We start from the raw sequence: 14,561 nt of genomic DNA on the forward strand, positions 1-14,561 counted from the left end.
ACCTAACCAAAATTACCTATATCATGTCTGAATTAAATCCATTTCTTAGAAGTACCAATGACAGCCTCAAGTAATTCACATGATTCCTGAAGGCCTATTACTTTTTACATTTGTATGTTGACAAACACTGAAGGGTTTATGATTACACAACACTCAAATTACTATACATGAGCATATGTCAATATTAGCCCTCCACAGTATACAGAGAGAAAGAAAAAAGCCATTACCCATGTGATGAAGAACTCTGGGATCCATCATCTTTGCCATCTGTTGGTTCAGTTTTGCCATCTGGGATGGGTTTACATTCTTTGACATATCACCTCCTTAAAAGTGACAGAACAAGACCCCAGGGATGGAGGAAGGAGAAAAAAATGGCAAATGAATGCATCTGCAATATGATATGCCTCTTGGTGTTACTCAGCAATGTCAGATGCAGATGGGGGGGCTGACTGTGTGTTATTGAGTTACACAAGAAAAAGCAGAACTTTAGCTATAATTGCCAGGTATAGTTCTTGTGCATCATAGAGATCCAACTTGACTATCAGGTACTTTTCACAAGCAGTATACAAGTAAAAGTTAAACCCATGAGAACTATTTGAATACCTATACATTGCCCTAAACTGTGAAAATAAGTAAAGATCTCAACATGCTGAATAACAAATACCATAAAATCAACGTACAATCACGGTTTCAAATTCATATGCATATGCGCGTGTGCGCACACACACAGGTGTACGCCACTTAACTGTTTGCTTAATGCGGGGGTGTCCAAACCCCGGCCTGGGGGCCACTTGCGGCCCTCGGGGACTCCCAATCCGGCCTGTGGGGAGCCCCCAGTCTCCAATGAGTCTCTGGCCCTCTGGAGGCTTGCTGGAGCCTGCGCTGGCCCGACACAACTGCTCTCAGTGTGTGGGCAACTGTTTGACTTCTCATGTGAGCTGTGGTACGACAGCTCCCTCCACTGCTTGCTGTTTGACGTCTGTGTTGCAGCAGCAGCAGAAAAAGGAAAGGCCAGTCATGCTTTGTGCAAGGCCTTTTATAGACCTTGAGCTATTGCAAGATCTTCATTCATTTATATAAGTTCCAGCTCTAAGATATTCATTTATGTAAATTTATAAAAAATTATTCAAATTTTACATGTAAATTAATTCTTTTTTTCCTGGCCGCCGACACAGTGTCAGAGAGATGATGTGGCCCTCCTGCCAAAATGTTTGGACACCACTGGCTTAATGGACCGCATATATGACGTTTATGAGGTCAAAGCACAATAAAGATGCTCATAATGAGGCAATCTCGTCTTCCATAGCCTGCAGCAAAGTGTCTGTTTATAAAACAGAGAGACTCTTAATGCAAAGAAGTGGCAATCTATCTGCAGTAGCCTGTGCAACCAGCTAGTGTCTGGCAGGGAGCGTCTTTACACAAAGGCAATAGATTGGACTGAATGGTCACTTAATGACCTAATTGCACAACAGGGATCAGAGAATGTATCCCCATCGTTAAGTGGTGCACACCTGTATATTGAAGTTGTATTGTCTCTTACAGGCCTGAGGCAGGTATATTCGTTATGATCACTATAGCATCAAACTAAGAATGTTGCTGAACTCCCATAGCCAAGAAACAGAAAATGAATTTTAGTCTCTTTACAAACTCTTGTTGGGTTTTATTTCCTCCCTAAAAGAGAACCATGTAGTCTAGAGATTGCCACCACTTATGTACCAACTCCATCTCAACTAGAATCAATGTAAACAATTATCTGAAACGCTTCTGGAAAGTATGGAGATGTTATGATTTTTCCAAGACAGACTCTATAAATAGGATTCTGTACAAAATTCAGTTCCAGTAGTTATAGATAACCAAATTCCATATTCAAGGTGCACATGGCATCTATTAGAAAATGAATCCAAAAGCACAAAATGTTACAGCACAAGTGGCCCAAGTACACTTGTGGTCTTTCTATTATTTTCAAGAATAGATTCTATTCAGAACATGCACCTGACATTTATGCATGTGTCTCACCTTTGAAAAGCCCTTTGATGCCTCCCATCTTTTTCACCATTTGTGCAAATTTGGTGTACTGCGTCAGGAGTTCTTGAACATCTCGCGTTGATACGCCAGAACCTCTTGCTACTCTTTGGATTCTCCCTGGTTGTTTACTGAAAACTTTGGCCCCATCTGTACTATCAAGTTCTATAATAAGAGAAGCCAGGGAAAAGCAGTCATTCATTCTGGACCGGAATGTATTAAATTGCTGACAAGTCAAATACAGATATTTAAAATGATCAACAGCTCAGGACTCTTTTACCAGCTTGGTGTCTCAATTAACATTTCAAATACTAAGAACAAAAAGTTCACAAAGCGGTTTACAGACAAAAACAGCTAAATAACTCCCTGTCCCAAAAGGGCTCACAATCCTCTAAAACAGGGCCCTCCAGACTTCGGCATCCTGTCTAATCCCTCTCCCATGCGAACAGAGCTTACCATTCCACAGGGAAGCAGCTGTTTTTGGTCATCAATCTCCCCCAAACTGCGCTCCAGACAGCTACTTCCAGGTTCTGTTGCCCCAGCAGCAATTGTGCCCACATTTCTGGGCAGACATGGCTGGCGAGGGTGCATTTTCAGAGTGATCAGCGGCCAAGAACAGCACCTCCTCAGCGGAACGGTAAGCACCGGTTGTGCCAAGGAAGCCTTTCCCAGCGCACAACAGTCTCCAGTTTGGAGACCGTTGCTCTAAAAAGATGCAGACCACCACCAACAGCCCCTAGAAAAGACATCATACTGGGGTGAAAGAGAGTTTCTCTCTCTCTCTCTCTGCTGAATACAAGAGGAATACCATTTGGAAAAGTGCCTCTTTATCCATTTAGCAGGAATAATACTAATCCTCTGCTTTTCCATTAAGCCTAACAACTATATTATTATTGTTATTAACAGTATTTATATACCACTTTTCAACAAAAAATTCCCAAAGCGGTTTACAGAAAAAAAATCAAATAACTACTGGCTCCCTGTCCCAAAAGGGCTCACAATCTAAAAAGATGAAACACCAGCAGACAGCCACTAGAAAAGACACTGCTGGGGTGAGGTGGGCCAGTTACTATCCCCCTGCTAAATAAAAGAGGAGCACCCACTTGAAAAAGTGCCTCATACCAGTTAGCAGGGGTTATAGCAGCAACTATAGCAGCAACTATAGACCCACCATTTTGAAAAAGGGAGCAACCGAAGATATTTTACATTAACATTTTATCAAAATTCATGAAGTGGAGGATGTGAGCAATCACAGACTATTTTGACCTTGTTTATTTAGTGTATGGAATGCATCTATACCCCACCTTTCCTCCACAACTGGGTAACCTTAGGGAGAATTTTAGTTCCACAAGGAGTGAGAACTATCTTTGCTTGGGTGTTTGGTTTCTCATTATTCTCAGAACGTAATCAGTATCCTTGTAATTCTTCAGTTTTTGTATATTCAGAGTTTTACCTTGATCATTCATGCTGTCCATTATGGTCATCAGTTTCTTTAGCCTTGCCATAGACTCCTGTTCATTGCCTTTACTCATAAAATCTGTTCCAAAACCAGGGATCATGCCCTACAACCACAATAAAGAGATGCTAAATGCCACTTCAAAGTGCACTGAAACAAGCTTATGCAGCTTTTGAATGCAGACTGATTTTAATAGACAAGTGTTGCCTGCCCCATACACTTCACCTCCTGTCAAGGTGGGAGATCCACATCACATGTATTGGGGAATGACACTGTGGGCTCTATAACAAGCCTAACAACATTGAAGAATTTGAGGAATCACTGCAGGAATGCCACACATGGTTGGTAGGAAGAAGGGGGAGGTTCTTCAAGACCAGAAGCATGCCTCAGCACCAGTCTCTATTTCTGCCTTGTTGGCTATTTTCCTTACTCCAGTAAGAGCACAGGGAGGGCCTCCACTCTGTGCCTTTCCCTCATCCTGCTGCTGCCTTTCCTGTTGTGGCAGCGGGAAAGGACTCTGGGTGCCCTACACCACCCCCTGCCAAGGGACTAGGGTTGATGATGGGGACTTCCTGGCTGCTTCCTCTCCCTGTTCAGCTGTCACTTGCCAACACTGCTCCAGTCTCCCTCTTTCTAGCCCTGGGGTTCCTCCTCTCCAGCTTCTCTTCTTCCTCCCCCGGGCCTTACCCCAACTGTCCTGTGATTCCTTACTGCATTCAGCCCCTTCTCACTTGCTCTTGTCTCCATTCCACCTCTCTGCTTCCTATCTCCCTGTCCCATTCTCCATGTCTTTCTCCTTCTGCCTCTCTCTCACCCCCTCCTTTTAAACCCTCTGACCCTTAGGAATGCTTGCCTTACAGAATGGTCATCAACTGTGTGGCTGATGCTGTTCCTGCTCCCCAAGCTGCTCGGCAATGACATCATCACCATACAGAGAACCAGCAGCTGCAACAGACCCTGCGCAGCTCAGATGTCCGTTGGTGGTCACAGTCAGAAACACAGCTCATACCACCCAAGTTCAACAGAAGTGATTTTTAAAAAGAACTATTAGAATTCACAACATGGAGGCTTCAATTTTATTACCAAGATTTGACTGAAGGGCCCCATTTTCATGATGTTTTGGAACTGTTCGTACATGTCTCTCAGAGTAAACTGACCTGGAGTACAAAATAAATGGGAAGTTATTTTATTTGTCTAATGGATTTTTACCCTAACTTTCTCTCAGAGGGTACTCAAGGTAGTACCAACTGTAAAACAAGTGCATTGTAAAAAATCAGGCTGCTAACTCCGCCCCCATCCTCCCTAACCACATTTATGGACTGGTAAGTTGTTAAAACAGCCCATTCACAATGTTTTAGTGTAGCTTACCATGTTTTAGTTTCTCTATGAGCGCCTCATTGTCATCCAATTTTAATTCATTTACTTTATCTATCAATCCTTCAATATCTCCCATGCCTGGAAAACAAAAGGCCACCTTCAATGATGAAAATTAAGTCAGTTACCAAATACAAAGTCAGTACAATTTGAGAGGAACTGTGTGCAGCCAGCAATGAGTACATACCCAGCAGTTTGCTGATGAAAGGCTGTGTTTTGAAGGGCTCAAAGTCATCTATGTGCTCTCCAGTGCCAATAAAAATGATGGGACTTTTTGTGGCTGCGACTCTGCAATGAAGCACAACTTATGCTGTAAACTAGGCTCAAGCAGATGATGTAAGATTTATAGCACAATCCCAGCGATGTCTACTCAAAAGTAAGTCCCACTGTGTTCAATAGGACTTACTCTCAGGAAAGTGTGCAAGGATTGCAGCCTTAGAAAGCGTTCTAGTGAGCAAGAAGGCATGCAGGCCTGATTATCTTCTTACACAGACTTGTTGAAGCAATAACCTTACTCATTTCAGAACCTCCAGCCACTGGATTTTGTTCTTCACAACTGGGACCCGGCTACATACAGACAGTTGTGAAAAGAAAACCACATACATAACCCCAAAGTCTAATAAGGACTGTAGAGATTGCCAGCAGGAAAATATGAGGCAACATATTAACTCTTTGCTCCCCACCAACAAACAAGAGGCACTTCAAAATTAACAAACAGGTCCTAGCAAAGCAGAGCCGGGAGTAGCTCTGGTGTTCAGAGCTGTTTCACTTCATGCAGCAGCTGTTTCACCACCAAACTGCAGCACTACTGAGCCCCATGACTGTGAAGAGATACTCACGCGCTGAGGGCCCCGCCTCCCTTCGCATGGCCATCAAGCTTTGTCACAATCACCGATGCTACATCTACTTTATCTTTGAAAGCTTTTGCTTGAGCTTCGCAGGCTTGACCAATAGAGGCGTCCATCACGTAAACAATGTTATCTGGTTGCTGGAAGTATTTGCGGAAAGGAAAAGTGGGGAATCATTTGGTTTTTCTTTACAATCACTTTGAAATCAGCAAGCATTATGAAAACCATGGAACAACAGTCTGATTGCATCTTCTGCAAGGGTTAGGTTCTGGAGTCAACATGTACGAGAGAAATCGCATATAGTTCAAGCTACCTTAAATCTGAAAAATACCTACTGCTTCTTCAAAATCTATCAGAGGAATGCAAGGATCAAGATCTACTGAGGGAACAACAAATAAATTCTCCCATCTCACACTCATTCTGGGATAGTCTGTGAGTGAAGTGTGGGGCACACTTTGTTGTTGCCAACCACATATACTTCAATTTGTGCAAGTATAACATGCATATGATGCTATCTGACTGTACGTATTCATACATCTTATTTCTTCAAGAGGATTTGCAAGAGACTGTGGTGAATGAGAACACTTAAGACTTTCTTTCCCCAATAAGGCAATCTAAATCACAGCCAAATCGACCCCTCTCATTCTGACCTTTTCCGCTGTGTAATTCCAGCTGCAGCCTGGCTTTGATGCATTTTGGGGAAAGAAGTCTGACCTGGTATAGGCAAAACTAAGAGACTAGGAAGGAAGACAGCCTGCACCCTGCTTAGTGTGGCTTCTTCCTGTCCACCTGTTAAGTTCAGCTAGCTGATCATACAACCAAAGGGAGAATCAAAGGGCTGACCCCAAGTTTCTTATCTCTGAATTGACCAACTATAACAGCAGGGGCTGGACCAAGATGAACTTCATTAAAGGAACCAGCTCATCTGAACCTGGACGTTATCATTCCAACATTGAACAAAGGCCACCTCCGGTCTCCAAAGGTAAAAGGGAAAGTTATTATTAGCAGTATTTATATACTGCTTTTCAACAGAAAGTTCACAAAGCGGTTTACAGAGAAAAAGCAAACAACTAATGGCTCCCTGTCCCAAAAGGGCTCACAAACTAAAAAGATGCAAAAAGAACACTAGATAGCCACTAGACAAGACACTGCTGGGGTGAGGAGGGTCAGTTACTCTCCCCCTGCTAAAAAAAAGTGTCTCTTACCCAGTTAGCAGGGGTCTACCTTTATAGGCAATGCTAAGCCTAGTTAGCTGTATTAGGTGTTTCCATTTTGTCTGAGACACCTGTGTTTTACCTAATTGCAAGTGCCTGTAACTACAATTTACTCTTGCTTTTTGTTTTTCATTCCTTCTTAATAAGCCCCATTATTTTTTAAGTTCCTTACACAAACTTCTTGCCCAGAGAAAGAGCCATCTCTCATTGCTCCTAAGGTCCTCTCAGGGCAAGTGTAGATAAGGAGTTGGGGTGTACCTGGACTGCCCCCATCAAATCTCCCAAATAGGAGCTGGCTTTCATACTGAAAGAAACCTGGTCATTTGCATGTACCCTGACAGAAGGTGTGGCAAGAAAGGGCACCTCAGTTTCACCACAAGGTTTTCTTTTTTAGAGGTGACAAGAACCAACTTCCACAGCTGTACAGCTTCCTTAAAACCAACATGTGTTTTTTTTTTTTTCTGAGCTTCAGTCACCTAATTTTAATATATAGATCTAGGGATAATACTTCATTAAGTTCAACAACTGAACTTCCTTTAAGTTCTAAACACTTGGTCCACCTTTCATTTGTAAGTGCTTTCACAGCACATTCACACACAAGTGACTAAAAAGGTCATTTTGCTGTTAAAATGGGCATTTCAATACATACCAACAATGAAGGTAGTCTACTTCCATTGCTAGTGTGCATAAAGCTGCAAAAATTTAGCCTAACACAAGAATTCTGTACTAGTATGTTTACTCCATCAACATGGCCAAAAGAAGCCAGTTTTAGTATTTTCAATTCTGACTCAAATAGCAAGCAGATTTGTTCAGTTACTTAGTAATAAACAAATATAATGCTGCAATCCTACACATATTTGAGTGTCCCAATGAACTCAGACCACTTAATGTCTGAGTAACAATGCTTAGGATCACACTGCATGCATCTATTAAAATTGTCTTTATTAACTTACTAATAAACATTAAAAATACATGAATATCTTAAATAGCTTCAATACAAATATTTCAGAACATGGATGACTCGAAATGTCAATTAGCACTTATTATAGCGAGGCATCTGTCATAGAGCCATCATGCTACAAGAGTCCATAAGGTGCACATTTCTCATACTTACTATGGCATTGGCAACTTGCAACATTTCTTCAAACAGAGAGTCTTCCTGCTTGTGACGACCACTTGTATCAACAATTATTATTTCAAAATTTTCATTCTTAAATTTCTCAACACCCTCGGATGCAATAATCACCGGGTCCATCTCCGTATAACTGTTCCAACAAGCAGAAATGTACTTAAATTACATGCATTGCAATCTTACTCAGCAGCAACTGATAAGATCATTCTTTAGAGGGAGCCACTCACCACTATTGCATCTGGTCAAGCTGCAGGGAGGAGGAAAAACCCACCCTTTCTAGTAACTTCTGGAAAGCAGCAAGTGTCTCAGCTCACACCATGCAAATGTGTGCTTGCTGACTGGCGAGCCTCGGAGGGGGTGCAGGGGGTACACCGTACCTGAACCCAGAATCAAAAAGGGGGCCTGGGAGCCAAATTCACATTTGAAGGGAGAACAGATTTTCCTTAGCCAATTGTGCCTAACAGGCATGCTAACATAGTTGTAAGAACTGTTTTCAAAAGAAACACTTGCAAATCTGTTTTCACAAAACACATCCTGTAAATAGAACTGTACAGAGCCAAAAAAAAAAAAAAAAGCAAGATTAAACAGAAATAGCAGGACAAAGTTCTTATACAGAGCTTCCCAGGACTTTAAAAGGATCTCTTTTAGCTTCAGGACACAAACACTAAGTTCTTCAGCTTCTCTAAAAAATAATGAGTACTTTTAAAAGTCAAGGTCAGCAATGAATTATAATTTTAGCTTTAAGATACTTTGATTCAGTAAAAGTAGAGAAAAAAGATCTGTGGACTTAGCTCAATGAGCTTCTACACATCTCTCAAAGTTATGAGTAGAGGCTCATTGAGCTAAGTCAACAGAACTTTTTTCTAACAAAGTCAGTAAGTATACATACCTCCCATAAAATGGGATCCTTGCTTTTGTTGCATTTTGTTTTAGCTGGTCAAAAGCACCTGTAGAAGGCAAATACTGATTAGCCGTATAGAACATCCACATTTTGCAAAAACAGAATAGCTAAAAATAAGAATGCTAATTTCACCTGCTCTGTAAGTATCTGCACATATCAAACACGTCTTCCAGCCTTTCCTCTGGTAATAGTATGCCAACTGTTAATAAGAAATCCAAACATGTAACTAAAATGCTAATTTAATAGTAAAATCCCAAACAAAATTACATCATTTCATTAGTTTTTCAGTAGCCAACATTAAGACTGAAACATGTGCCTTGAATCTATCATATTGTGATACAACAAACAATTATATTAGTGTAAAATGATAGGTCTGAATTAGGTATAACTCTGAATGCTATTCAGAGTTATAGCTAATGTACCGTATATACCACCTTTCAATCTGCAGAATTTCCAGGGTGGTTTACAATACAAAAGCCATCAAGTTAGAAAAGACAGGTAAAAAAATTCCACAAAACACAGAACAGCAGATAAAAGTTACAGCATTAAGACCAGTGGCCCAAAAACTCATAGAACGAGTTGCTGAAATGCTTAAAGGAAAATAAGAGGCCTTTGCCAGCTCAAAAAGGACAAAAGACACTCTAAAGACAGCCACCTCCACTGGTAAGTTTTTTTACTACCTAATACTAGCTTGCACTACAACTGCCAGGCCGAGTGGCCTGCGCTGTATCCAGCATAAGGTAGGTGCCTGTTGGAGGGCAACTCGGAGAAAGGGGATTTTTTCCCCTTACCCCAAGTAACACCCCAGACGCCACTATGGCTTTTCTCCTTCTCTCACAGTACCAGAACCAGGTAGGGTCATTCACTGAACCAACTGGCGAGAGATTCAGGACGAACAAAAGGAGGTTCTTCTTCACACAGAGCATAATTCATTCCTGGCTGGAATAGCTTTAACAGAGGACAGGACATATCCAAGAGGGACTAGTCCACCCACAGCTACTAATTACGATATATATGCTGCAGCCAGGTCCAGCTGCAGGTGAGGAACAGAGGGAAAGAAGAATGCTTTTGTTTTCTGCTTGTGGGCTTCCCAGAGGCACTTTACCCCTGCTAACTGGATAAGAGGCACTTTTATTTAGTGGGGGGAGAGTAACTAGCCCTCCTCACCCCAGCACTGTCTTTTCTAGTGGCTGTTTGCTGGTGTTCTTTTGCATCCTTTTTCATTGTGAGCCCTTTCGAGACAGGGAGTCTGTAAACCGCTTTGTGAACTTTCTGTTGAAAAGCTGTATATAAATACTGTTAATAAATAATAATACCACCCATGCAATAGCGCATTCAAAAGTCTTGGTGCTGCACAGTCTCAATCACCAGAAATGTCTCCTACACATTCTCTACCGAAGTGGATGGGAGATGTGCAAGAGCACAACTGCATTGCAAGGAAGTAGGCAATGCCTTCCCTACACAGAATTCTAATATTTAAGGTTTTCATTAAAGGACATGCACAACATCCAGAGGTTGATACTTCTGAAAGAGAACAAACAGCATCCTCTTTCCTTAAGGCTAGAACCAGATAATTTGTCAATTCTGTTGTAGAACTATGTCAGAGAGTAGATAAAATTGCAATAGAGTTATTGAACGCTGGAGACCCTTTGTTAATTAAGAGGACAATCTCTTGTTGGCATCCTTCAGTATCGGAAGACTATGGTATCGCACTCTGAATAGTGGTTCTGGAACAGAGTGTCCTCTCCAGAGCGCGAAGCCTGGGTAAAGTAGGTATGGAGGATAGACTGTTACCCATGCAGCAAATCCCCCCTCTCCACATCGCTGAAATGGTCTAATGGAAAAGCAGAAGCCAATATGGTTTGTTCTAGCGGTGTTGCAGGAGTTGCCAGAACGTGACTGTGTTCAGCCATGAACTGCCTTAGGGACTCCAGCTCCGGATTTTGCCTCGAGGTTGACTCCTGAAGCCTTTTCCATAACTGGATGTAGCCACAAGGCAGTGGAGGTTTGGGATCAGAGTTTTCCTTCTCTCAGATGAGCTGCCTTCCCAGGCTAATGAGTTCCATCTACCCGGTGGCTGTTTAGTCGCCTCTTACGACAAGTACAACCAAACTGAGGGCCTATTCTTATCCCCAGACTCCAGGGGTAAGACAAACGTGAGACAAATTTTAAGAGGACAAATGTATCAAATACTAGTGATGCATATTTTTGAGTATTTTGAATATTACAAACACAAGTATTACATTAAGATGCTTTTTTTTAAAAAAAAAAACCAGCAAGCACACAACCAAAATGAAATTTCCTTTCAAGGGATAGTGTACTACAGCCACCAGTTCCTTTGCAGTTGGCTTATCCTTTGGCATAAGCAGAGAGTATTTCCATTAGACATTCTCTTTTAAGTAACGATAAGGTCCTGTTCCCAAAGATTTTGGTGGCAAAGTTCTTCGTGTAAGGAAAATTTTGCCTACTTACATGTCTACATCTGTTCATGTTAATGTATCGTAAAATAAGTTACCTTTGAACATGATGTTGTTTTGCCACTTCCCTGCAATCCAACAAACATTATGATATTCTGTTTTCCTTTTGTTGGTGTCCAGGCTTTCACTCCAGGATCTACAAGCTGTAAAGCAAAAAATACATGCATGCTAGAAAGTAAAGTTTCAGAACTACAGAAAGGTTTCCAGAGCCAAAAGTGATGAAGTGTGTACATCAGATTTGCAAAGTCTGCAGTTCAGCTTACAAATTGTGTTTTTTCCCGTATCACTTTTAAAACAAATTTATTTTCAATTTTAGAAACAAAAAAGAAAAGTGAAAGTAGCCCATTATAATCCTATGCTATAGTGGCATTCTGTGGGAGCCTAAGATCCCTAAGATGCCATGTTAGAGACTTGTGGGTAGCCTTGCTCTATATGCCCTGGTGTCAATGAGGTTTCTTGCCAATTCAGGCACAGTTGTGCAATTGTCTGTTGCCTTAACAGAGGAGTAGAAGGTGAATTGAGAGAATGAAGCCAGGCCAAGTCACATACAACAAAGAGTTCTCAACTTAATTGAGTATATCATTGTACAGCAAAGGCACTCACACAAGCGACCTTCCCTGCCCCATTCTCCATTCTATGGCTTGTCTGGGTTGCCAAAAAGTCACTCCTGAGGACCAGGGGACCCTTGGTAATAGCAGAAGATGTGATAGGAAGGTTGCTTGGGGAGAGGGGAATCCCTGGAAGCTACATGTAGGCAAATTCCTTAAACACAATGATAAACAACTCTGCAATAGCCACACAACAGCCACTCAAAGTCAACTGTATTTGAACGGAAATGATGAAGTTATGTAATATATGGCAAGATAAATTAACCTAGAGCACTGAAGACTTGTGAATTAGAAAAGCCTCCATTACTAATACTTAATGCACTTTACCTTGACGAGTTCTTTAAAGACAGCATGCTGAATCATCTTCCTTTTGTTGAGGCCAGAAGCCATTTCTTCAAGATCAATAGCAGATCTATAGTTTGAAACAGAAAAAGACCCATGTAAGGCCATGTTAAGAGCAAAATATGATTTGACATTCTAGCTTCTTCTAATTCTAGTTAGTTGTGCTGCAGCCTCCCAAATTCATACATGAAGAAGTGGGGAGCAGGCTTGTGACTCTGCAAGGCTTGTTTTTATAATCATGATTTCCCATTATGTCTGAACAGGGCCAATATTTTTGTTGGAGTGGGGGCGGGGGAGAAGAACCACATTAAATCAGTGGAGTACTTCCTGGAGAGATACAAGCCATTCTGCTTAAAATCCAGAAGTGCAATGAGTCCTGTATGGCCATCTAAGGCAGATACCGTGCTTCCCCGAAAATAAGACCTAGTGTGTTTTTCTGAGCCAAAAAAAAAATATAAGACAGTGTCTTATTTTTGGGGAAACACGGTGAGCAAATTTACACACTCTGCAACAACCTGCTTATATCTTTAGACAGAAACCTATAGGAGTGTGTTACCTTGTTTGGTTGACTTACTTGACATTTTCTCTCAGCTGCTTCACTAACTTAATGTTGACGTCCGCTTCCAATAATGCCGTGCATACTTCTTTTAACATAGCATTTAAAACCTTAAAGAAAAAAAACAAAAGTCACCTTCCAGAAACTGTTACTCCAAGTGGTTTTCAGAGTAATGTGTTGCCTTCCACACTATAATGTTTCCAATGTAAGTGGAAGGAATTCTTGTGTAAATACAACTCTTTTTCCATTGACAGAAAGGGTTTCAGCCCACAGAGTACTGCAGTATGGAAAGTTAGGATACCCAATTATATATTACTACATAGAAAATGAAGTAGAAAGTTAAATTAACTACAAAAGCATGAAAAGTAGACTGAGAAATGGATAAGGGCAAGAACATAATACAAAGATGCTTTAAACCATGGCAACAATCTGAATTATGAGACAATTGGGAAACAGAACTCAATCACTGCATAACATACTCGCACAAAGATGTACAGATTGTGCCTTGTTATCCACTGGGGTTCCATTCTGGAATACTCAGTGGTTAAAAAAAAAATCAGTGAGGTTTAACAGCACAAAGGTAGAAAATGGGATTTTGGCGCTTTTCTCTCGTTTCAAGACATGTGAAGGTGTATGCCGGTATCAGTGGGGATACCAATCCAAACTTTTCCAGCCGCTGGTCTAATGCCAGGCCTTAAATCCATATTTACACAAGTAAACAAGTACCTAATTTTCAGTCAGAATATAAATATTTAGGTGTGTGTGTTCACAATCCTGGGAAAGTTAAACATCTGAGTACCAGGTTATGCATCATACGATTTTAAAGGATTAAAACTTTAGGTTAAAATACAGAATTATATAGTCTTGATATTAGTTGGAATGGTTTCCTAAGCCAGTGGGAAAATAAAGCAAATACAGTTGAAAATAAGAATGAGGTACAATAATAAGATCTCTGTAAAGTTTAAACCCTTCCACAAAGGACAGACAGGTTTCAGCAACTTAACTCAGGCTAAGGAAACAGCAAAGATTTCAATTGTAAGCTTGCTTGTGTTTTCAGTGGTAAAGGTGGAATTTTGGGAAAATAAATGAATTGCCCAATATAGTAGAAGGAACAGAAGTATAACAGAAAACACTACCAGAAAAGAATGCCCTCCTATATAGCATATGTTCTCAAAGTTATATATTGTCATATACATCAACATCTTATTGTGGTCAGATTAATTAGCAAGCATCATTGTTTAGAAAATATATAAGTACCAATGGGAAATTTACTTAAGACTGCAATCCTAAGCACATTTACAAGGGTATAAGTCCCATTGAGCATAGTGGGACTTAATTCTGAGTAAATATGCATAGGCTTCAATTATACATCAATAATTAAAAGCCAGTCTTTTTTCTTTGTTATTTAAAATTCCCATCTTGCAAGCTAGAACTTCACTTGTAATTTAGTCTCAACTACTTGTAAAGTACTTAATACAACAAACAATAGTCCAATATTGGGAAACAAATACTTGCATTCTTTAAATAAGTTTCCAAAGTTATTAAAACTGATAAATAAAATCAGGTTGCTGCCTTCTCCCCTCTGCCACACATACTTACAGTGCTCCCCACCACCTTGTAAGAGTTTGGGA

The 14,561-nt window shown here is 40.8% G+C and overlaps 1 protein-coding gene across 3 annotated transcripts in view; it reads right to left on the reverse strand.

Annotated features, from left to right (window-relative positions):
• The window catches only part of LOC136639781 (signal recognition particle subunit SRP54), a 42,890-nt gene that overhangs the window by 23,416 nt on the left and 4,913 nt on the right, over positions 1–14,561 (reverse strand). For all 3 annotated transcript variants that reach the window (XM_066614311.1, XM_066614283.1, XM_066614292.1), the window contains exons 3-15: positions 12,949–13,040; positions 12,360–12,444; positions 11,463–11,567; positions 9,080–9,146; positions 8,936–8,993; positions 8,029–8,179; positions 5,692–5,840; positions 5,040–5,140; positions 4,847–4,933; positions 4,562–4,635; positions 3,476–3,584; positions 2,017–2,187; positions 228–323 (exon numbers count right to left, since the gene is read on the reverse strand). In XM_066614311.1, the coding sequence (XP_066470408.1) occupies positions 228–323; positions 2,017–2,187; positions 3,476–3,584; positions 4,562–4,635; positions 4,847–4,933; positions 5,040–5,140; positions 5,692–5,840; positions 8,029–8,179; positions 8,936–8,993; positions 9,080–9,146; positions 11,463–11,567; positions 12,360–12,444; positions 12,949–13,040 (1,345 nt within the window). The remainder of the gene's footprint in view (positions 1–227; positions 324–2,016; positions 2,188–3,475; positions 3,585–4,561; positions 4,636–4,846; positions 4,934–5,039; positions 5,141–5,691; positions 5,841–8,028; positions 8,180–8,935; positions 8,994–9,079; positions 9,147–11,462; positions 11,568–12,359; positions 12,445–12,948; positions 13,041–14,561) is intronic.

Source organism: Tiliqua scincoides, chromosome 1 (genome assembly GCF_035046505.1).
Source record: "Tiliqua scincoides isolate rTilSci1 chromosome 1, rTilSci1.hap2, whole genome shotgun sequence".
NCBI classification, from domain to species: domain Eukaryota; kingdom Metazoa; phylum Chordata; class Lepidosauria; order Squamata; family Scincidae; genus Tiliqua; species Tiliqua scincoides.